Below are 24,934 nucleotides of genomic sequence, written 5' to 3'. Positions count from 1 at the left end.
TTTTCTCATTCCGCAGTGACTCGTCTTCATCAACAGTGTAAACTCAATTTGCAGGAAGACTTACTAGTCAGTGCCTCATCACAGGAGTTTGTCTCAGAGAAATCTCCCCAGGAGCATCATAGCACCCTTATGGCAGCCAGGACACATTGCAGAAAAACCAAAAACAAAACAAAAACCCTGAGACGTTTTACAGTGCTCTCCAAATGCATCTAAGGTGGACATGACACACTGCGGGAGAGGCTGAGCCCTGTGATGGCCCAGGTGTTGCCTATTTATTTATTTATTTATTTATTATTTTTTATTTATTCATGAGAGACACCAAGAAATAGATGAAGAAGCAGGCTCCTTGCGGGGGATGCGGGACTCAACCGCAGGACCCCAGGATCATGCTCAACCACTGAGCCACCCAGGTGTCCCCAGTTGCTATTCTTGACAAGTATCATGTTGCCCCCTCATCTTTCACGTGGATTAGCCAAAGTTCTAATGACTCATTTCTGTTAGTAACAGTTGAAGATTTCTCTCCTGTCCGTGTCACCCTTGGTTTAGGTAACTTGTTTGTCATGGGGCAGAACCTTCTGTCTCCACCCCTGCCCCCACCCATGAATCTTAGTTGTTTTGAAGGGGTAGACTTAAGGCTGACCACCAGGTTGACAGGGAGGTCTTCCCGCAGCCCTGGGAGAGCTTGCAACACTAGAGAACCATTCCAGCAGCTGTCCTTGAACTTACTGCCCAGTACTCATCCTGCAACTTCCCAGTTTTCCCTCACTAGTAGGTGTTTCAGTTTTCTGAGGCTGCCTCAACAAAATACCACAGACTGGGTCCAATAGAAATTTGTTGTCTCAGGGTTCTGGAGGCTAGAAATACTAAACCACAGTGTTGTCTGGGCCATGTTCCCTCAAAAGCCTCCAGGGGAGGGGCCTACTTTGTCTCTTCTAGCTTCTGCCAGCCCCTAGTGTTCCTTGGCTTGTGGCAGTGTGACGCCAATTTTTACCTTCATCTTCATTCACGTTACTGTGTTTTTTCTCTCCTGTGTGTGTGTGTGTGTGTGTGTGTGTGTGTGTCTGCCCGCCCAAATGAACCTCTCTTTATAAGGACAGGTTGTGTTAGAGTAGGGCCCACTCTGCTGACCTCATCTTAACTTGATTACATCTGCAAAGACCGATTTCCAAATAAGGTTACATTCACAGGTATCAGGGGTCAGAACTTGAACATATCTTTGAGGGACACAATTTAACTCGTATAGTAGGCAATTAAATGGAAGACCACACATTGCCCAGTTAACCGTACAAATTTGGTCACCATACCTGCTGCCAGCTCTAGTGGACTTCCTCACATCCCATTGTTTGCTATATGAGGCCTCATCTTTTGTCTTTCAGAAAACCTTATCTTTTTTGGCATCCTGCCCTTGTTGCCAAAACCTGGTAAGAACTGTGACATGAGATTTTACGCTGTTTGCAAGCCAACAAGTTATCCTGCAGTTTCATGGATTCTGATAGAAGACATGAGACTGTTAAGTCAGAAAGGTTTTACTTTTTGCATAGTAAACAGCATGAGTTTGTATTTGTTCCAGTTTTCCCTTCTCCCCCAAAGGGGTGACAGAATGGCCCAGATGAATGCTGTGCATCTATTTGGTTTACATCATAGCTGAAGAATCTCCAGCTTAAGACGCCCACATCTTAGGTAATGGGCTACAAGCAAACCTGCCCAACCGTTACCCAGAGGGGGACATTATTAAATGGATAGTAAGCAAAGCTGCCCTCTGCTCCAGAGGGAGCCACACTCTCTGTCTTTCCAGATTGCTGGCTCTACCGCATACAGCCTTGAAGAGAGTCCAGAAGAAAAGCTGTCAGTTCAGAAGATGTGCAGAAACATGAGACTCATGGATAATTGTCTCCCAATAGTTGTCTTCTCCTATTGAGTATATTGGATTGTGAGAATTCTTTTTATACTGTCTGTACAGACCTTTGGCAGATACACGTGTGCACATGTTTTGTCCTGATCTGTGGCTTGCCGTTTTGTTCTGTTGTTTTGTTCGTGGCTTGCCTTTTTGTTAACTATTTCAAAGGGCAAACATTTTTAATTTTGATGAAATCCATTTTATCAATTTTTGCTATTAAGTTTTCTTTTTGTGTGCTGTTTAAGAAATCTTATCCGTAACCCAATTTTATAAAGATTTTCTCTCTTTTTTTCTCAAAGCTTAATAGTTTAGTTTTTATCGACAGTCTGTGGTCCATTTTTTTGTTTGTTTGCTTGTTTGTTTGTTTTAAAGATTTTATTTATTTCTGAGAGACAGAGAGAGAGGCAGAGACATAGGCAGAGGGAGAAGCAGGTTCTGTGTGGGAAGCCTGATTGTAGATTCAGTCCCAGGATCCCGGGATCATGACCTGAGCCAAAGGCAGATGCTCAACCACTGTGCCATCCAGGTGCTCTGTGTGGTCCATTTTGAAATAATTTTTCTGTGTATGATTCAAGAGTAGTAGTTGAGGTTTATTTTCTCCATATAAAGACCAGTTATTCCAGCAGTACTGTTAAGAGATTCTTTTCTTCATTAAATTATCTTGGAACCTTTTTTCAAAAGTCAGTTGAATAAGTGGGTCTAATTTTGGACTTTACTCTGTTCATTAATCTTCATGTCTCTCACCAATATGGATAATTTACTGTAGTTTTTCAGTTTAGTCTTGAAATCAGGTTATAGTATAAGACTTCCAATCTTATTTTTCGCCTTTTCATATAAATTTTACTATGAGCTTATCAGTTTCTTTCCAAAAGCCTGCTAGGATTTTCACTGACCTTATAGAGTTTTAAGTCCATCTATTATGTTTTCAGGAACAAAGAAAACTCAGCTCCACTAGAGGAAAATACCACAGGAAAAAGTGAGGCAAAAAAAAGAAAGATTGCAGAAACTTCAAATGTTATCACTGAGTCATTGCCATCTGCAGAATCAGAACCTGTTGAAATTGAGGTAGAGATTGCCGAAGGCACAATTGAAGTGGAAGATGAAGGCATCGAAACGTTGGAGGAAGTGGCTTCTGCCAAGCAGTCCATAAAGTACATTCAGAGCACAGGTTCCTCTGATGATTCCGCCCTGGCACTATTGGCAGATATTACCAGCAAATACCGTCAAGGTGATAGAAAAGGGCAGATTAAAGAAGAAGATGGTTGTGCATCTGACCCCACAAGCAAACAGGTAGAAGGTATTGAAATTGTGGAACTTCAGCTGTCACATGTGAAGGACTTGTTCCATTGTGAGAAATGTAACCGTTCATTTAAATTGTTTTACCATTTTAAGGAACACATGAAATCACACTCCACTGAGAGTTTCAAGTGTGAAATATGCAATAAAAGGTATCTTCGGGAGAGCGCATGGAAACAGCACCTCAACTGTTACCACCTTGAAGAAGGTGGAGTCAGTAAGAAGCAAAGAACTGGGAAAAAAATTCATATATGTCAATACTGTGAGAAACAGTTTGACCACTTTGGACATTTTAAAGAGCATCTTCGGAAACATACAGGTAACTGGCAAATGCTTTATGTTAAAAGTATATTTTTCCACATTCGCTTCAAGTCTAAGTGTCTACCTTTTTCTTTTTTTTTAATTAGTGCCACAGAAACCATCTCTTGTATTTTCTAATATGCAGGCTGAGCTCACAATGTTCTGATGATACTAGCGTGTTGAAATATTGACACTTTAAGAGCAAAATCATTAATTTTGAAGTTAGTTGTTACTCTTACACCTTGTCAGTTTTTATATTTTTAGAAGAAATACACAAAACACAGTTTGTGATTATTTACCAAGGATTATAAATTATGAAATCCTAATTATAGGGAAACTTCGCTCTTAATATTTTTTCCTGTTTCTGATTTATAGGTTATATAGATAAGTACATTTACAGCTGACCTCTGGCATGTTTATACCTTTGCATACACTTAGTAACTGGTTTTGACCTGGTGGCCAGGTAGGCAGTGTGTGTGTTGTTTTTCCCACACCTCTCTAGGGGCACACAGTGTCAGGACTGATGAACAGCGGGGAGATGAGAAAGGTGAAGTCTTTCACTGCCATCCTTCTGGCAGCCCTTAGGCATGCAGGAGGGATCCCAGAGAGGCTCACTTTGGGCCTCTGTATCTATCCCCTATACCTGTTCTTCCCCTTGTCAGATTCCCTGTCCTTCCACTTCCCAAGCATTCTTTGCTGAGTCTTCTGTGCCATACACAGGAGCTACCACCTATGACTTGAATCTTGGGTGTGGGAAGAGCGGTGGATATGGTCTGCTAAGTGTCAGATTCTAGACACTTGTTCCCATGTTCTTGTGTGTGGTGGCTAAGGCTGTTTAGACTGTTTAAGTGAATACAACAAGGCTATTCCATGCTATTCAGTCTTTCTCTTTGCTGCAGTTTGGAGAATTTTGAAGACTTTTTTTCATAGATCTTTTGCTGTCCTGAGTTGCTCGCCACATACTACTTGAAACTGAGGAAATGGAGAGATTGAAATAAATGTGATATCCTTCATTTTTAAATGCTTGGTATCAGTACTCAGGGACTGAATAAATGCTTGGTATCAATACTTAGTGGTTACATGAAGAGCAAGAGAATCTCATAACTAAGTCTCTGTATGGATTTTAAAAGCTTTGGGGTCCAAGTTTGGGTAACTAATAGGTGTTAATGAAATCTTTAAGGGAAATATGTTCTGATTTTCAAACATAGGCATAATACCTACTGTATATTTAGAAACTGCCTATAGTAATAGTTTTGGGTCCTTAAATGGTCATCTATTTTAATGTAATTAGTTTTGCAAAATGCTATAACAGTAGCACATTAAATTAGTAAATAAATGTTCCTTGGTGTAACTAGTGTGCTTTGATAAAGGTTTACAGTATCCCAACAGATGGTCACTTTTACATTAGCATAAAAGTGGAAGCAAGTTGTCTCTCTAACCCAAAACATTACCTAGTGGCTTACCCACTGTAAAACAGGCAACACAGACTATTTTGGAAGTTTTGGAATGTGCTTTCCATATCCTATCCTTTGTATTTTGGATTAAATAGAAGAAAATAGAGCTTAAAGTGTATTATGTTGTATGTCTTTATAATTATGTAATATAAGTTAATTAAGTAGTTAGAAATTACAGAACTAGATGTCCATTGGAAGAACAGTTTAACACCTAAAGCAAACTGAACTTTGTTAGCATTTAACTGCAATTAACTGTACTAGTAATTAGTAATAAGATAGTTGCAGATGTGACCAGTGACTTGGTGAATCAAGGGAGCATAAGTAAACGGTTTTAAATTGTGCTTATGTGGGCAGCCTGGATGGCTCAGCGGTTTAGCGCCGCCATCAGCCCAGGGCCTGATGATCCTGAGGACTCAGGATCGAGTCCCACATCAGGCTCCCTGCATGGAGCCTGCTTCTCCCTCTGCCTGTGTCTCTGCCTCTCTCTCTGCCTCTCTGTGTGTCTCTCATGAATAAATAAATAAAATCTTAAAAAAAAAAAAAAGTAAAAAAAAAAAAAAGTGCTTATGTTAATAAAGGGTGGATCATTTTTTGCTTATAAGAAACTCAGTGTAAATGAGGAAACAATCCCATTCCTGTTTCCTATTCTCAAAATATACATAAATCTCCTTCAGTTTCATATTTTGCATACTTTTACTAGTTTTTTTTTTTTTTTTTAATTTTATTCATGAGAGACAGAGAGAGAGAGGCAGAGACACAGGCAGAAGGAGAAGCAGGTTCTCTGCAGGGAGCCCGATGTGGGACTCAATCCCAGACCCCAGGATCACGCCCTGGGCTGAAGGCAGGCGCTAAACCTCTGTGCCACTCAGGCGTCCCAATACTTTTACTAGTTTAGCGGTTTGGTTTCTTTAGCATTCTTAAAGCCTGCACTATAATCTGTGGCTTGATTTGCAAAATTTTGGCTGTTTCTTGTCCTATGAATTAGTTTGTTTCCATTTGGAAAATAGTAACGGTAATACCAACCTGCTAGGTCTTAGAGGTAAGGAAATGTTAGAGTCCCTGCCCTCAAGGAGTTCACAGTTATGTTGGGGGAGACAAGTAGGCACAGTCACATGGGATGGGCCAAGGGTTGATAGAGGTCAGCACACAGTCTTATGTGAATGCCTGCCTGGGCTGTTTATTTATGTTGGAAAAGACAGGGATGGTTTCTTGGAGCATTCCCCTTATAATGACTCTCAAAGGAAGAGGAGTTAGCTAGGAGATAGGCATTCCAGGCAAAAGAAATGAAGTGTACACAGGCATAAAAAAAGAGAAGAAGAAAAAAAAAAAAAAAAAGAGAAGAAGCAACTTGTTTGGAGCACTGCTGCCTGGGGGATTGGGTCCAAGTAGAGGAATGACAAGATGGAGCTGGAAGAGTTAGTAAGGGCTGACTGCGTGGCACATCCTAGGCATCATGAACAAGGGCAAGGGAGAGAAAGTGATGGAAGATGAAGCCAAGACCACACTTAATTTTTGTAAGTGCTGCAAATGAATTTGGATTTTATCTTGAAAGACCAGTCATTTAAAGAAGTTTAAAGGGTATCTGAGTGGCTCAGTCGGTTATGCATCAGCCTTCTGCTCGGGTCATGATCCCAGGGCCCTGGGATGGAGCCTTGGATTAGACTTCCTGCTCAGCAGGGAGTCCGCTTCTCCCTCTCTGCTCCCCCCACCCCACCCATGTTCACTTGCTCTCTCCTCTTGCTCACTTTCCCAAATAAGTAAGTAAAATCTTTAAAAAAAAATTTTTTTTAAACCAGGATCAGATGTATATTTTAGAGTGATGACTGGCAGGAGATAGATTGGAGTGAGGTAAAACCTCCAAGATTTTAGGAAGCTGTTGGAGCAGTCTAAGCAAGAGTGAAGAGTTGAGTAAAGGTAGTGATAATGGAAAAAAAAATTAGAGATGTGAATCACATTAAGTAGGCAAAATCAACAGGATTTGGTGACCAGTGAAATATGGGAGTAAATCCTAGCTTTCTGGTTTGGTTTTATTAACTTAGAAAAAAATAAAAAAAATAAAAGGGTTAGCACTTTAGAGGAGGGAGGAGATACCACAGATTCACCTGTGGGACACCTAGAATGAAAGAGAACCTAAAAGTGACCTTTAACCATGTCTTCAAATAATTGTTACCTCATTTCCTAGAGAGGCAGTGGGGAATTATAGAAAGAATGTGGGTCTGGAAATCAGAATTAGATTCCACCTCCAGTTCTGACATTTGCCAGTATAATGAACTTGACTGGTCACTTTATCTTTGGACCTCTTCCTTGTCTGTGTCAAAAAGGGTAATGATAACCTACATTACAGGGTTATGACAAATAAGAGAAAACACTAAAAGCACTTTGAAGATTGTGCTGTCCACACATCTAAAGCAGAATTAATCTGTTGCTATTTTCTATATTTCATTGGTCTTAATTAACTAAGCTAATTGTTTACTTTTTTATTTTTTATTTTTAAGCTAATTTTTTAAATAGCAAAAGTTCAAATGACATAAAGGCTGAAATGACATACAATGAAAAATGAAATGCTTTCCTACTTCAGTAGATCTCTCCAGAAGCAACTACTGTCATTATTTTCTTAATTTATCCTTCCCCAGCGTTTGCATTTTCTAGTAACCATAGATGGACACAGAGTTTTGGGAGGGTGGGGGGAACAATAGAGACATGCAATACAGTGTCATGCCTTTTCTACTGAACTCTTTAAATATGTGAAAATTGAGGAATTTACATGTCTTTTTTTCCCACTGTGGCTGCATGGTGTTTGGGTGTATAGGTATGCCATAATTTACCTGTATTGATACACATTTAGGTTGTTGCTGGTCTTTCGCTATTACAGACTATGCTGTAATAATAATATACTGGTGCATATGTCTTTGTGTACATGTTCAAGAGCAGAATTGCCAAGTCAAAGAATATGTACATTTTAAATCTTGGCATATGTCATGAAATTACTATTTAAAGAAACTATAACTTTATATTTGTAGATTTTATTTATAGTGAAAAATTATGCACTACTAAAACCACAAAACTTAACCTTTTTATTTATCTCTTAATATTTGAGGAGTCGAAAACAAGTTTCTGTACCAACACTAATTCTAGGTCATAAGGTTTCTAATTTTTTCATCTCATGCATTGCACAAAAAAAATAAGCTTTTTTTTTGGTCAGAGTAAAAACAACTAGTTACTTAACTAGTATGGGGGTCACAACTGGGACCTCAACACCAGAACCTGTTCTCTGTAGGCATCATGCTATCCCTTGAATCCTCCCTCTCCTTCCCTTACTCTGACTGTTGGACTCTACCTCAGTTAGCCTGCCAGTCCTTCATATCCCTCTCCACCTAGCTTATTGCCCCATTTCTGATTTCTCTATCTTGTCCTCCTTGTGTACAACTTGAATCACTTTTTCTTGGGGTGCCTGAGTGGCTCAGCAGTTGAGCGTCTGCCTTCAGCTCAGGGCGTGATCCCAGGATCCGGAATCGAATCCCACATCAGGCTCCTTGCATGGAGTCTGCTTCTCCCTCTGCCTCTGTCTCTCATGAATAAATAAAATCTTAAAAAAAAAAAAGAAAAAGAAAAAAAAGAATCACTTTGTCTTACACTCCAAGCATATTCCCTTGGCTTTTGAAGCCACTTGCTCTAAAAAATTTTTTTTAAAAATCCTGGAATTATTGGTCATTTACCCCTACTCCCTTGCAAAGGACTGTTGGAAACAATTCCTATCAGACTTTAAAGGAGGCTTTTTAGTATCTGATTTAGATCTTGTGAAATTATTCTGTACCTTCAGTCTAGTACTCAAGACCCTGCCCACACCCCACCCCAGCAGATGATGTATTTGTCATGTCAAAACCCTCCATCCTCTTTACTTCCAAGACTTTGGAGAAGAATTTCTGTACTGTTTTCATTAACTTGTCTCTCATCTCACCATAGTCTAGCTTCTAACCCCACCACATCACTCACACTGTTCTCATTAGAGTTAGTAGAATCCCCTGTTGTCCTACCTGACATCTCTGTTCAGCTGACATTGTTTACTGCCCTCATCTTCCTGAATTTCTTAATTTCCCTCGGTGCTCTTTGTTCTGCTTCTGGCTGTTCTGATTCTGTTGTCTTTGCTGCCTCATTACCTGTTTCATTGAGTTCCCTCCTTGATTTTGTTATCACATAACATACTTAGAGTTTTAACCACATCAGAGGTTTTTATTACCACTCAAAGTAACTCCTAATCTGTATATCAGTCCACCCTCTATTTGGCTTCAGATTAATCTACAGCTGTTTACCAGACTTTTCCACCTTGAGTACCTTCAAATCAACAGATACAAAACTAAATTTATAATCTTTACCAACATACTGTACTCCAAACATACTTGGATTTCTGTGTTCTTTATTCCAGTTGGTATTCTAAGCCAGGAATCTGGAGGTCATTACTGATACCTTCCCTCCTTACTCCTCACCCACCATGTTGTTTTATATTCTATGCCTCTGCCTTGAATAAACTTCCTCTTTCCTTCTCTTACTCTATTCTAGGCAGGATACTCTCCTCCTTTCGTGCTGCTGCAATACATTTTCCAGTGCCCTTTTTTTCTGAAACAAGACTTCTACAATACATTGCAGGTGTTCATTGTGTATTTCACCTTCATAAAATACTCTGGCTTGTGATATGGAGTTTTTAACAAGAAGGGCCATTTATTTATCTTTCGTCACCTAGCACATTGGTCTGACACATAGTAAATGCTCAAAAAATTATCGTGGAGTGGATGGTGAGGCATTTCCCAAAAAGAGAAATTGATCTTGATTTTTTTTCCTAAGGGAAAATATATAGTTTTTTAAGAAATGAGAATACATGAAACAACTCTGATCCAAATTTTATTTCTTCCTCAGAGTACAAATAACAATTACAATAATCACTGAAAACTTACTATGTCCACCTCTAGAAGAGCCTTTTGGATGTGGTGAAAACATCTTAATTATAAATTCAGATCTTCTTTCAAGAAGGTGCTATTAGAATTTACCAAAAAGAAAAAACTTTGCTTTTTCTGTTTTTCTTGATTTGTCAATATAATTTTTTTCTGTTGTAATAGGTGAAAAACCTTTTGAATGTCCAAATTGTCATGAACGATTTGCTAGAAATAGCACCCTCAAATGTCACCTGACTGCGTGCCAAACTGGAGTAGGGGCAAAAAAGGGAAGAAAGAAGCTTTATGAATGTCAGGTATGTGTGGATGTATTCTGTCCTTCGCAAAGTAGGAGTCTGTGTTTAAAATTAAAAGTGAAGGGTGGGCAGCCCCCGTGGTGCAATGATTTAGCGCTGCCTGCAGCCCAGGGCCTGATCCTGGAGACCTGGGATTGAGTCCCACATCAGGGTCCTGCATGGAGCCTGCTTCTCCCTCCTCTTGTGTCTCTGCCTCTCTATGTCTATCATAAATAAATAAATCTTTAAAAAAAAATAAAAATAAAAAAATAAAAGTGAAGGGTAGCAGAGTCTAGAGTAAAAAGTATAGAGCTGACAGTTTGGAAAGAATGAGAGTAAAGAACATCACTATCCTCTTGATTTTAGAAGGAAGATTAGAATAGGGTGTTTTTCTATCCAACCCCAGATTACACCAATGGCAATAAAATTACGTCCTCAATAATAGGTAGTCTGAAACCGTGGTTATTCTTAACCATCAGGCGATCATTAGAATTCTAGAGTGAGGCAGTGGGGCACTGACTAGCTGTGATCAGCTCTTTCATGATTCATGTGTATTTAGCCCACATAATGTAAGTGTTCTAAATGTTAATGGTACTATGGGAGAAATTTTAATATTGGTACTTTAATTCTTTGAATTTATATGGCATTTAAGCAATGAAGGCAGCATTAAAACGTTTCTCAAAATGCATTTAAGTTATTATTAGCTACATCAGCTAAAAGGCAAATAAGAGAATTATGAAATCTTAGACAACATTATAACATTTTTCAGAAAAATTCAAATTTTTCCTTACAGAGAATAAATGCACTCATATTTTCTTCAATTTGAATATTAGTATTGTTAAAACCATATGTTTGGTTATTTCAGGTCTGTAACAGTGTGTTTAACAGCTGGGACCAGTTCAAAGATCATTTGGTAATACATACTGGAGATAAGCCCAACCATTGTACTTTATGTGACTTGTGGTTTATGCAAGGAAATGAATTAAGGAGGCATCTCAGTGATACTCATAATATTTCAGAGCGTCTAATAACTGAAGAAGTTCTTTCAGTAGAAACACGTGTGCAAACTGAACCTGTGACGTCAATGACGATTATAGAACAAGTTGGGAAGGTGCATGTGTTACCATTGCTCCAGGTTCAGGTGGATTCGGCACAAGTGACTGTGGAACAGGTCCATCCAGATCTGCTCCAGGACAGCCAAGTTCATGATTCACATCTGAGTGAGCTTCCAGAGCAGGTCCAGGTGAGTTACCTAGAAGTGGGTCGAATTCAGACTGAAGAGGGTACTGAAGTACATGTGGAGGAGCTGCATGTCGAACGGGTAAATCAGATGCCAGTGGAAGTACAGACTGAACTGCTAGAAGCCGACTTGGAACAAGTGACCCCTGAAATCATGAACCAGGAGGAAAGAGAGCCCACCCATGCAGATGCCGCCGGAGCTGCCGGGGACGATCACGAAGATGCTGAGGGTTTAGAGACCAAATCAACAGTGGATTCCCAAGCCGAAAGGGCAGGGAATGAAAACAGAACACCTATGCCTGTTTTAGAATGAAATAACAAATGAATATATTTTTAAATTTATGTGTTCAGTTTTTGAACTGATGATGGGCAGTGTGACTGTCCTTAAGCTAACAGACAAGTGGACCAAAGTTAAAGTCTTTTCCTGTTGTGCTGAACTGTTTCTATTGAAACAAACTGATTCCCCCTCTTAATGCCACAGAGGAGGGATCTTTCCCATACGTGAATGGGAAGCTTTGAGAAGTATTATTTCTGCAAACTTAAATGGATTATATTCTTATTATATAGTTGGGTACGAATGTATCTATTTTCTTTGTGATAAGGGTTCTCCCTTCTCTTTCCCAGGTCACGTCCTTTCTCAGATTTTTTCCATGTTGTAAAATCAAACGTAAAACCATTAGAATACAAGTTTATGTATTCTAATGCATGTTAGAAAATTGAATATATAGGAACACAAGGCTGCATGAAGAAAAGTACATTGTTACTGTGCAGTTAAATTTTGGCTTCCGGCTTTCTTTAGTTTGAACAACCTTCTTGTCTATACTGATAGTCACAGATGTCATCTCTGCAACAGAAACAGTGGTGGTGGCAAAATTTCTAGAAGGAAAAACAAAATAAAACAAAAAAACCACACCCATGTGCCTTTTCAAAACCAACTAAACTTCTATAAAGCGTCTCTGGTTCTTTCAAAGTTTGTGTTGTAAGGAGCAATGTAGGTGATGCTGTAGTACTTTTATGTTTTTGCTTATAATGGCAACTACCAATTCTTTTTCTTGGTAACTTAGGTTGAGAAATTTCATTTAATGGCAACTGAAGGGCCATCTCCAATTGGGAAAATTCATTTATATTTGTGGTAAACTTTTTTTGATGAAAAGTTGCACTAGTATTTTACCACCAGATGAAAAAAAAGATGAGCATCATTTAAAAATTAATGTATTAAAATAAAGTACAGAGAAAAACATGTATATAATATATCAGGCTTTGTTTTGAATGAATCTTTTCCCCCGATCCTTAATGTAAAGATCTTGTGCTATAACTTTTAAAGCCATACAAATAAGAGTGCTAAACTGTGGACTTATAAGTAGGTGTGTAAATATTTTTAATCAGTATTACTTGGAAAATAAAATATAACAGCCACATAAAGTAAACCAATATGCTATTTTCTTTACCTGTTAAATATTGGGAGATATTTACATTTTTAAAGTAAAGTTTAAAATTATGTGTTCATGACTCTTTTTTTCTTTTTGATTACTAGTGTAGAAGTTGGTCTGTGGTCAGAGATATTTTCTCATTCATGACTGATTCATGAATTAAGATCTACAATTCTTAGTATATACCTCTAATCCCCAAAAAACAGTTCAAAAGAATGGAAGGAGGAAGAGGTTGGCATTTGCAGTTCAGTTCCATGGTAGGGAACAACAGCCAATGCAATTTTTTAAATAGAACTTTTTTTTAAGATTTTATTTATTTATTCATGAGAGACACACACAGAGGGAGAGAGAGAGGCAGAGACATAGGCAGAGGGAGAAGCAGGCTCCATGCAGGGAGCCCAACTTGGGACTCGATTCCGGGTCTCCAGGATCACATACCCTGGGCCAAAGGTGGTGCTAAACCAATGAGCCACCCGGGCTGCCCAGAGCTTATTTTTAAATAGACCTTCTCCACTTACTACTAGTATGTTAAATTTTATTTATTTTTAAAGGATTTATTTATTTATTTATTATTTTTTATTTATGAGAGGCAGAGACATGGGCATAGAGAGAAGCAGGCTCCTCACAGGGAGCTGGATGCGGGACTCGATCCCAGGTCTCCAGGATCATGCCCTGGGCTGAAGGCAGGTACCAAACCGCTGAGCCACCCAGGCATCCCTAGTTGGTTTAAAAGATCAATTCAGCTTATCCTCATTTGGTAATCCTAATATTAAATGGTATCACATGTATGAACTATTCCAAAGGCAGTGATTTCCCACAACTGGTGAGGTCATGGATTCAGATATAACAGGAATCGGAAGTTGAGTTTTTAAGATAAAATTTTATTAACATTTCTAAGTCTGTTCTGTTTGGTAGTTGAGTACTTACTACAAAGCTTACATACATATTTTTTTCTTTCTTTGAAGTTAGAAAATACTGATGATAGAGTTAAATTATATTATGTGGGATTTTCAGCTTGCCATAAGATGTCCATGTTCCTGAGTTGGTTGTAGTTTTTTGTTTGTTTTTTTTTTTAAGATTTTATTTATTCATGAGAGACACAGAGAAAGAGGCAGAGACACAGGCAGGGGGAGAATCCGGCTCCATGCAGGAAGCCCGATGTGGGACTCGATCCAGCGACTCTGGGATCATGCCCTGAGCCAAAGGCAGACACTCAACCACTGAGCCACCCAGGCGTCCCTGGTTGTAGTTTATTTATTTATTTTTTTTCCTGGTTGTAGTTTAAAAAGAAAAAAAAATCCCTGACAGATAGTGGTTTCAAGTATGTAAATTACTAGTTAGTATCTAGTGAATTTTGAATGCTGAAAATAGCTCACGATGTGCCCTTTAAGCCAAGGTATGAAGTGAGATTTATTTTTAAACCTAATCTTTCAAGAGCTCTGACCAGAAGGGAGAGATCAGGGACAAGGCACAACAAAGTATTAAAATTAACATTTGAGTTCTCAGGTTTGGCAAGGCCTTTCAAAACTGGTTTAAGGGGTAAGTATAGATAATTTTACTTTCTTCAAAGGGTATAAAGGCCATATCAGTGTACCCTGAATACCAGTTAGTTTGATTGCATAAGAGGGAAGCTACCCACTGGTAGCTCCCATAAACCTGTCGATTTGCAGTTTGCAAAACATTTTACATATAATAAAACAACTATGAAAAACCACAACATATATTTAAGAACTGAACTGAATATTTTATTCCTTCCATTTTACTCCTAGTGGGGTTTTAGGTCTACAGTGACAGCTGGGCCTTGGAGTGCCAGACACACTGGTCATCACAGGAATCCCAAGTGTACTGCAGAACCGTAGGAGAGCCTCTTTTGTCTCCCCTATTCCACTGTTCTAACAAACAGCAGTACTTTTATTCTCTAGTACCAACTGGGTGTCCAACAAGTCACTTCTGACACCAGCCAGAGTTAGCATAGACTCTGTAAGTTAAATGAGCAGTGCCACAAGACTGCCCTCACTTCAGACAGTAGCCAAAAATGAGGTATCCAGGATATCTGCACTTGTGCCCTGTCAGCTACAAATTAGGGGTTCCCACCCTTGTCAGGTTCAGTACACTAGAACAACTTAAAGAACTGAGGAAAGTGCTACATTTACTAGGATAGTTTTACTCTAAAGGATACAACCCAGGGGCACCTGGCTGGCTCAGTTGGTAGAGCATGTGACTCATGATCTCTGGGTTAAGTTTGTGCCCCGAGTTGGGTGAAGGAATTACTTTAAAATGTCTTTTAAAAAATGCCAAATGGAAAAGATGTATAGGGCAAAGGGAGTTGGGGGAGGTGGGCAGAGCTTCTGTGAACTTTTGGTGCTCTACTCTCCCTACACAGGATGTGTTCACCAACCTGGAAGCTCTCTTAACCCTTTACCTTGTTTACTAAATTTCATTACCTAGATGCGATTGATGAAATCATTGGCCATTGACTATTGAACTTACTCTCCAGCCTCTCCCTGGATATCTTGGGGTGTGGCTGATTATTCCAGCCCCCTAATCATGTGGTTGCTTGCACTGGTGACCAGTGCCAAGATCACCTCATTAGCATAAACTCAGGTATAGGCAAAAAGGAGCGTATGACAAAAAACATCTCAGGAAATTCCAAGGATCTTAAGAGCTCTGTGCCAAGAACCAGGGACAAGACTGAATATATATATTTTTATTATACCTTACCTACAATCCGATTCAAAGGAAAACTAAACTGAACCCTAATAGGAATACATTTAAAACCCAGAAGTCAGGCAGCCCCGGTGGCGTAGTGGCTTGGCGCCTGCCTTCGGCCCAGGACATGATCCCACGTCCGGCTTCCTGCATGGAGCCTGCTTAAAAAGGCTGACTTCCTCATACACTATTGAAAGGAATATTAGTGTGGAAATATATGTGCTTCTGTTTCTGCTACATTCAACTTGAAATTAAAGATTTCAAGACCGAAAGGGTCTTTGAAGTTCTAGACTATTTGCCCATGTTATAATTGGAATAAGGCAACAGTACCGAGGCCTAAATGTAGATCAAGTCCACAAGAAAATCAAGTATGTTTTAATGTACATCTTCAATTGAACATGAGTTGTTTTAAACACATTATCGGAAGGTCATCAGTGTATTCACATGGAAATAATGTTTTATAACTATGTCATACAAAATTAAAAGGAAATGCCTGACCTTAAAAGTTTAGCCTGATTCTGTTGGAGAAAACTTAGCTTCACATTCCTTAGGTTTAACACTCTTAATTACATCAAGAGAGGAGGGGAACCTAAGCTTAATATTTTTCAGATATGATGTGCTGAGCTGTGCTATGGCTCTTACACCATTTGTCATAAAAGACTTAAAATGAGAAGCGGCAGGAATTAAAATTTAAACCCTCCCCACCACCACTACCAATTAATACAATCCTTTGTAGTTGGAGACCTAGAAGTATATTGCTTTAAAAAGGTAACAGGAAAAAAAAAATAATAAAAAAAGGTAACAGGGCAGCCGGGGCTCAGTGGTTTAGCACGGCCTTCAGCCCAGGGCCTGATCCTGGAGACCCAGGATCGAGTCCCACATCAGGCTCCCTGCATGGAGCCTGCTTCTCCCTCTGCCTCTCTCTCTCTCTCTCTGTGTCTCATGAATAAATAAAATCTTTTTTTAAAAAATTAAAATAAATTAAATAAATAAAGTAAAAAGGTAACAGAGGCTGTCATAAATGTATCCTGACCTTATGAGGATATCTTAAAGTTACTCTGCTGTATGAAGATTACTTCATTAATCCTGTTGACATGGTGAATAGGAAGGCAGGCTGTGAATTCAATATTTTTTCTTCTCACTTTTCCTAAAACCTGATGTCATACATAATTATTCACCTGAAATAATGCCCACCTTGATGGTCATTGTTACAAAAGACAGTCTAGGGGCAGCCTGGGTGGCTCAGCCAGCGGTTTAGCGCCACCTTCAGCCCAGGGCATGATCCTGGAGACCTGGGATCGAGTCCCACATGGGGCTCCTTGCATGGAGCCTGCTTCTTCCTCTGCCTGTTTCTCTGCCTCTCTCTCTCTCTCTTTGTATCTCTCATAAATAAATAAATAAAATCTTAAAAAAAAAAAGTCTAGGATAGAAAAATAGCATCATGGGCAGTCCCGGTGGCTCAGTGGTTTAGCGCCACCTTCAGCCCAGGGTGTGATCCTGGTGACCGGGATTGAGTCCCCCATTGGGCTCCCTGCATGGAGCCTGCTTCTCCCTCCGCCTGTGTCTCTGCCTCTCTCTCTCTCTCTCTCTCTGTGTCTGTCATGAATAAATAAATAAAATCTTTTTTAAAAAAGTAGCATCATTTATGAATCACTTATCAAATGCTGAACATTTAATCATCTCAGTGACCTGAGGTAAATATAAATGAGGGAAAGTAAGAGAAGGAGATGAGAAACTGGTGAAGAAGGGAACCAGTATTTGAAACCAAGGAGCTTGACTGCACAGACTACAGTCTTGACTAAAATACAGTTAACCTTTGTATGAGCCTTCTTTTTGGAATCCACATCAGCCCATGATGGGGTTTGGGGTGCAGGGTACAGGAGATCAGAAAAGCTGGCAAGATACATGCAGCAAATTCTTCTGATGTCTCCTTGCCCTGACACTACACCATCTAGGCAGTGGTTCTCCCACTTAGTGCATGAGAATCTTGTTAAAACATACATCGCTAGACTTCACACCCTAGGCGGCTGATTTAATTGGTCTGGATTAGGGCTCTAAAAATTGCAATTGCATGTCTAACAAGTTCCCAGCTAATACTAACACCCTTAATCCTGGAACCCCTGTCAGTTGGGGAATAACGGACATAGGGCACTCCAAGGAAGCACAGGATGAGTAGTCTTTCTGATGGTCTTTTTCTATAGTGTAGACAGGTGCTACTCTAAAAATATTTTGTTACCTATTGCTCATGTTTATCATTCAAGTAAAGGACTGGACGAAGGCAGCTATCTTCGGTTTTTTTCATTTCAAGCAAGAACATTCTGCTTGTTCTCAGTAAATAATTACTTCTCTGTTTCTAAAATGAAAATGCCACAAAGACAAGAAGCACTGGAGAATAGAGAAATTAAAAGCCAAAGTATCAAAATAATTGGCTAGGAATACTTATGCTGCTTCCAAGTAACCCAAATATACGTAAGACACAAAATGTTAGCTAATATCTGCTGAGAAGTAAATGCCAATATATGAATTCACTTGAGAGAATAGCTGATCATTAGTTGTGGTTTTGCGGTCTGGTAGACTGCCTGCCTATATTTGTCAGGACATAAACTGTCCTGTGAAATAATTGTTACTAGATATAGCTGGGAAAATACTACTGAGGAAATACTATGGGTTCAGAACCCTGCTCCAGTTAAAACAGTGCTCATTAAAAACTAAAGATTCAGGGCAGCCTGGGTGGCTCAGGGGTTTTGTGCCACCTTCAGCCCAGGGTGTGATCCTGGGGACCCGGGATCAAGTCCCACGTCGGGCTCCCTGCGTGGAGCCTGCTTCTCCCTCTGCCTGTGTCCCTGTGTCTCTGCCTCTCTCTCTCTCTCTCTCTCTCTCTCTGTGTATTCTCATGAATAAATAAAAAACTAAAAAAAAAAACTAAAGATTCAGACAAAGGTAAATGATTTATTTTTTATTTTTATAAATTTTCGTAAGATAATTTTACTTAAGTATCCGTGGGCCCAGGGCTCTTACGCTGTTCTTCATTGCTGAGTTGTAAATAATACCCAAGTGCCAATTATAAGAACATATTACACTAATTACTACTACGGGGCTACACCTTCAAGAAAAGTTTGGAGTACAGTTGCTACTGTAAGTGAGAATCTCAGGGACTCAAATTTTATAGTGAAAATTACTTTTATAATGAAAATTTCTCAAGATCACAATTTGTTTTTTTATTTTTCTTATGTTTTTTGTATTTTACCTTTAGGAAGAAAGTTCAATATTGAACTAAAGGATGCAACGGGGAGATCTGAAGTGAATTAAATAAAAATATTGAGAATATTGGGACACCTGGGTGGCTCAGTGGTTGAGCGTTTGCCTTTGGCCCAGGATGTGATCCTGGAGACCCAGGATCGAGTCCCACATCGGGCTCCCTGCATGGAGCCTGCTTGTCTCTCTGCCTATGTCTCTGCCTCTCTCCCTCTCTGTGTCTCTCCTGAATAAATAAAATCTTTAAAAAAAAATTAAAAAAAAATATTGAGAATATTGATAGAACTTAGGCTCACTGGCAGAGGGAAATGTAGTGGCCCTTCACTCAGCCACTGAAATTTGCAACCTCTTTCTTTTTCGTTTTGTTATTTATTTTTTTTTAATTTTTTTTTAATTTTTTTTTTATTTATTTATGATAGTCACAGAGAGAGAGAGAGAGAGAGAGAGAGAGGCAGAGACATAGGCAGAGGGAGAAGCAGGCTCCATGCACCGGGAGCCTGATGTGGGATTCGATCCCAGGTCTCCAGGATCGCGCCCTGGGCCAAAGGCAGGCGCCAAACCGCTGCGCCACCCAGGGATCCCTTCGTTTTGTTATTGATGTTAAATTACACCTACTCAAGTAAAAGATTTACATATTTTAGGAAATAAAGTAAAAAAAACATATCTTAGGTAATAAAGTAAAAAAATATTCTTTAGGGACACCTAGGTGGCTCAGCGGTTGAGTGTCTGCCTTTGACTCAGGGCATGATCCTGGAGACCCAGGATCGAGTTCCACATTGGGCTCCCTGCAAGAAGCCTGCTTCTCCCTCTGCCTATGTCTCTGCCTCTCTCTTTGTGTCTCTTATGAATAAATAAATACAATCTTTAAAAAAAAATTCTTTAGGAAATAAAGTGAAAGTTATTTTACTGGTTATTTCCATTTATCAGAAATAATGATTGTTAACATTGCATGAATATTTGAATATCTAGCTCTACACACACACATATACACATGAAAGAGAGAGGAAGAGGAGGAAGGAGAGAAGGAGAAGAAAAACAGAATTTAAAAAGGAGGAAGGAGAGAGATGAGGGGAGAGGGTGTACTTTTTTAAACAGTATTGCCATGCTAGCTTTAATTCTTTCAGTTTAATCTTGCTTGAATTTAATAAGCTGAATAAAATGGTAAAGCTCAGATAAATCTTTCTTACTGCAAGAAATATTAGTTCTTGGGACGCCCGGGTGTCTCAGCGGTTGAGCTTCTGCCTTTGGCTCGGTGTGATCCTGGAGTCCCGGGATGGAGTCCCACATCAGGCTTCCTGCATGGGGCCTGCTTCTACCTCTGCCTGTGTCTCTGCCTCTTTCTGTGTGTCTCTCATGAATAAATAAATTAAATATTTTTTAAAAAGAAATATTAGTTCTTTAAAGATTCTTACAAAGTTGACAAAGGATTTTAATAAGTATCAATTTTGATTAAATTTTAACTTGTCAGTTGACCCCCATGCTGTGAAAGTATGAACTTGGCATTCTCATACTTCCACTCATTGATTTTGTTGTATTTGCGCTGTCAAGGTTTATAAAGTCAGTGTTCAGGTTAAGCCACTGTTGAGTTACAGCTCAAGAAAGAATTAGTGAAATATAAGATCTGAAGATATTAACAGAATATAAAAGAAGTTAAACAGAAGGTAAAAATTTGGAAAACATCAAAAGACATGAGCTAGAATGAGGTCTGACATACATAATATCCAATTAGAATTCTGAAAGAAAGGTAAAACATGGGATAGGGGTCATAGTCAAAGAGATTGAGAATTTTTCTGAATTGTTGAGAGATATGCATTATCAGATTTAGGTAGCACACAGATCCTAAGCAGTATAGAGAAGACAAATTTTCTTGGAATAAGATATGCCTTTGGAGTTGCAGATCCAACTCCACAGCACTATGAAGTCTTAGAAAACTTTTACTCTACTTCCTCTCCCAAAATTTGTCAAATATCCCTATGGGAGGAAAGAAGGAAGGAGACTAGGGGTAGGAAAACCCTAATTCAGGCTCACATTCAGTAGGATAGAGTATACCAGGTAACAATGCCAGAAAATGAGGACTGTCCCTATATGCCCTAGACTAGTAACTACCAAATATGGAATCAGAACTTGAAATAGTAATAATAGCTACCACTTATTAAGCACTCATTAGAGGAAGCACTGACCTGTTTGTGGCCCGAACTACTTAAAGACTGTGATGAAAGTTGTATCCTTTCACACGTTTTTAGTGGGGGCTCCTCCTGCGAACCACCCCAAAGCCCCTAAAGTCCAGATTAAGACAACCTAATTTAACTGTTTGCAAGAAACTTTGTCATTAATTCTCACAATTTCCAGAGTACAGATGAAGGACCTGACATTAGAAGATGCTTGAAACAAAAAAATAAATAATAAATAAATAAATAAATAAATAAATAAATAAATAAATAAATAAAAAAAGATGCTTGAAACCAAAGAATTCATACAGCTAAGCTAATCAGTGCCAGAACTAGGAGACAAGGTATAATGTTATGACTCAAATATCTAAACTTTTGGCCATTGCCAGTGTTTCTCAAAGCATAGAGCAAGTACCTCCTGTGTTAGAATCACACAGGGCTGTTCCTAAGAATGTATTTAACTTATTTTCTGCCAAGACAATGGAGCAGAGCTTAGAAAACTGAGACTACCTGCATTGACTAGGTCTGTTTAATCAATTCTTTCAAAAAATGTTTTTTTCTCACATTAAAATATTTTTTCTGACACATATGCCCATTGTAGAAAATAGGAAAAAATGCTGGAAAATATTAAGAAGATCATTTAAATTACCTATGATTCCACTAGGTAACAAAAAAACATTACTAATATCTAGTGTATATCCTTCTACTCAAACATATCACAAATTTGTATCATTTGGCTTTGTAACTTTTGCTTTCACTTAATATGTTGAAAATACTTCCCCATACTATTCAAAATAAGAATTTTTAACTTCTAAAAAACGCTACACTGTAATCAACCTATTGAATGGCTCTTTCTAGAATAAAAATAATGCTTTTTTTCAAGTGGAGGGAATTGAATGAGCAGTCACTAGTCCTATATGGCTGGGGATCCCAGGACTTCCAAGGGAAGGGAAGTATGAAGGAAAGGCTCTGAAAGGGAATAGGCTCTAGCAGAATGGCTGCAAGAGAAATTGGGGTCAAGGGAGCTCCTGGAATGGAATCTGGCCAATGGACTTTGGAAGTGGTCTCTGATGCTGAAATTTTCCTGTTTTCTTTCAGTAACCTTCCAAGCCACTAGAATCTAGCATCTTTGGTGCTCTACAGGGGCATGATGGGAGGGTCTACGAAAGAGTCTATGTTAGGTTGTGAGTTTGAGGCTCTTGGCTTCCAAGCAGTTTCCTTAGGAACTCCTATCCTGTATATTATGTTACAGGATTCAAGTAGAATTTTATATTTTTAAACATGTAATGTCTTACCCTATGCTTTATTGCTTTAGAAAGAAAACAAGGGGGCAGCCCCAGTGGCTCAGTGGTTTAGCACCACCTTCAGCCCAGGGCCTGATCCTGGAGACCCAGGATAGAGTCCCATGTCGGGCTCCCTGCATGGAGCCTGCTTCTCCCTCTGACTGTATCTCTGCCTCTCTTTCTCTGTCTCTCATGAATAAATAAAATCTTAAAAAAAAAAAAAAAAAAAGAAAGAAAGAAAGAAAAGAAAACAAGGGGCACCTGGCTGGCTCAGTAATGCTCCACCTTAGTGGAGCAGGTGACTCTAGATCTTGGGGTTGTGGGTTTGAGCCCCATGTTCGGTGTAAAGAGTACTTTAAAATCTTTTTTTCATTTTTAAAAAAAGATTTTATTTGTTCATGAGAGACACAGAGAGAGAGAAAGAGAGAGAGAGGCTGAGACACAGGCAGAGGGAGAAGCAGGCTTCATGCAGGGAGCCCGACGTTGGACTTGATCCCAGGTCCCCAGGATCAGGCCCTGGGCTGAAGGCGCCACTAAACCGCTGAGCCACCCAGGCTGCCCTTTTTAAAAAAAAAAGAAAGAAAGAAAGAAAACAAACTGATGGCATGTACTATTTTTAAAATCGCTCTTCAAAGAAAAAAAAAACATTTTTTTTTCTTTTTAGGAAAGGGCCTCCCTTTATTTTTTTATTTTTTTATTTTTTAAATAATTTTGAATTTGTCTTTTTTTTTTTTTTAATTATTTATGATAGTCACACAGAGAGATAGAGAGAGACAGAGATACAGGCAGAGAGAGAAGCAGGCTCCATGCACTGGGAGCCCGACGTGGGATCCGATCCTGGGTCTCCAGGATCGCGCCCTGGGCCAAATGCAGGCGCTAAACCGCTGCGCCACCCAGGGATCCCAGGGCCTCCCTTTAAAGACAAATCTTTCTCACAGAGAATTTTCCTCTTCCACAAGTAGATAACCACTCTCATCAACCAGGGATTGGTTGCTTGCCAATCTCAAGGGCCAGTCCCTGGAGCTGTCCAAGGTTTTGTTTCTTGCTCTTCCTGTTCGTGTCCCCCTTCGTCATACAAAGAGGCAGCAAAGTAAGAAGAAGGGCACGGACTCTGGAGTCCAACTGCCTGGGCTTGAATCCCAGCACCAGCGTTGGACCGCTATGTGATCTTGAGCAGTCAAGTAACATCTCTGGGCCTCAGTTTCCTCATTTGACAAAACAGGGATGGTAATAAGAATACCTAATTTATAAGGTTATTCTGAGGATTTAATCAGTTACCGTTGTGAAAGTATGCAAGCACCTGTCAAATAGCAAAAAAAGGAATCTCTGGCTTCCCTAATTTCTACCATAAATAGACTTTAACTTATTTGACTCCTTTAGCACTTTTGCTTTTTGTAATTATTACTCTGCAATGAGGAATACAGAAGAGTATGAGGAAGTGGCAAGAGTGCTCACCGAGCTGTGCCTTAGGGTGCCCGGTCTTGGCTTTGCCATCAACCAAGCTGTGTGATCCTTGTTAACTGACTTCTCTGACCTCACGTTCCTCCTCCGTAAAACGAAGGACGTGAATTTCAGTAAATAACCTCTATGCGTTGACTCTCCTGGGAATCTCATTTTCTGCTCAACGCTCAGTTCCGGTGACTCGGCTTCCCTGTTTGTAAACTGTAAAAATATCTGGCACCTACCCTTAGCCGGAGGTTTGCAGCTGGGGAAGAGACAGGCGCTTGCAGAGGCTCCCAGCCTCAGCGCTGCCAAAGCAACGGACCTGACGCGGGCGGGGGTCCGGGCAGAGGGGGCACCCGCGCCGCTTTCTGCAGAGCCTAAGCCTGCCAGACTCACCTGGGGGAACGGTCACGGTGGTTTGCTCAAAACCCGGTTCTGTCGGGAAGGTTACGGGGTCGCGGTCTCCCACGGACCCGCAAACCTTTGATCGAGGGTCTCCAGCGGTTCCGCACCCGGCGTGAGTTGAGAGCCGGGTGTGGCCCTGCCGCCGCTTCCCATCCTTGCCGTGCGAGGGCCAGACCCCCGCCTCCGGGTCTCCGACGGGTGTCCCCGCGCCGCGCACCCCCTCCCCCCGGCGCCTCCTTCCTGGCTGCCATAGAAACCGGCCTACGAGGTCCGGGCCCGCGTCCCGGCGCCCGACCGGCCCCCGGCCACCACCCCCTCCCCCCCGGCCGGCCCCCTCCCCCCGGCCCCTGGCCCCTGCCCCCCCCCCGGGCGCCCCCCCCCGGCCCTGGCCTCCTCCCCCGGGCGGCCCCCTCCCCCCGGGCGGCCCCTCCCCCGGCCCCTGGCCCCCTCCCCCGGGCCGGCCCCCCGCTCCCGATTGGTCCTCCGGGAGGCGCTGCGGGGCGCCTGGGTCCCCGCCGCAGAGCCCGGGCCCGGGCGGCGGGCGGGGCTTGCGGGGGCCGCCGTGGGTCCGCCGTGGGTCCGCCGTGCCTGACAGCCCGGAGCCTCCCGCGGGCCCGCGGCGCCCGCCACCCACGCACCAGCCGCCCGGGGCTCGCGGCCCCGCCACGGAGGTAAGCGGCGGCCGCGGGCTCGCAGCCAGCACCCCCGCCCGCGTGCCCTCCGCCGGGCTGGGGGCCTGGGGCCGCGCGGGGCGTCGGGGACAGGGAGACCCGGCTCCCCACGGGGCGGCGGGCGAGCTGGGGTCCGCAGAAGGGCGCCCCTCCCCTCCCCTCC

General features: G+C 41.0%; 2 protein-coding genes and 1 long non-coding RNA gene across 16 annotated transcripts in view; 2 read left to right on the top strand and 1 right to left on the bottom strand.

Annotated features, from left to right (window-relative positions):
• The window catches only part of ZNF131 (zinc finger protein 131), a 31,220-nt gene extending 18,313 nt beyond the window's left edge, over positions 1–12,907 (top strand). For 6 of the 14 annotated variants that reach the window (XM_072824726.1, XM_072824727.1, XM_072824729.1 and 3 more), the window contains 3 exons: positions 2,827–3,512; positions 10,059–10,189; positions 11,034–12,907. In XM_072824726.1, coding sequence (XP_072680827.1) covers positions 2,827–3,512; positions 10,059–10,189; positions 11,034–11,720 — 1,504 coding nt within the window. In that variant the 3' untranslated portion in view covers positions 11,721–12,907. Of the gene's footprint in view, positions 1–16; positions 262–1,376; positions 1,422–1,570; positions 1,681–1,778; positions 1,931–2,826; positions 3,513–10,058; positions 10,190–11,033 lie in introns of those variants that run through there. The other 8 variants (XM_072824732.1, XM_072824733.1, XM_072824734.1 and 5 more) reach the window with 8 other exon arrangements.
• A 9,470-nt stretch (positions 12,908–22,377) lies between these two features.
• On the bottom strand, positions 22,378–24,321 carry LOC140632570 (uncharacterized). The gene is made up of 3 exons (XR_012030163.1): positions 24,092–24,321; positions 23,708–23,914; positions 22,378–22,812 (listed from the first exon to the last, which is right to left on the bottom strand). It is a non-coding gene; the product is annotated as an uncharacterized lncRNA (long non-coding RNA).
• Positions 24,322–24,616: 295 nt separating this feature from the next.
• NIM1K (NIM1 serine/threonine protein kinase) overlaps positions 24,617–24,934 on the top strand; it is a 63,848-nt gene continuing 63,530 nt past the window's right edge. Inside the window, exon 1 of the mRNA XM_072824709.1 lies at positions 24,617–24,771. The gene's annotated coding sequence lies outside the window, so the exon portion shown is untranslated. The remainder of the gene's footprint in view (positions 24,772–24,934) is intronic.

This window comes from Canis lupus, chromosome 4 (assembly GCF_048164855.1).
Source record: "Canis lupus baileyi chromosome 4, mCanLup2.hap1, whole genome shotgun sequence".
Classification (NCBI taxonomy): Eukaryota; Metazoa; Chordata; class Mammalia; order Carnivora; family Canidae; genus Canis; species Canis lupus.
The sequence above is the reverse complement of the archived record's forward strand: the minus strand, read 5'-3'. Positions and strand labels throughout refer to the sequence as shown.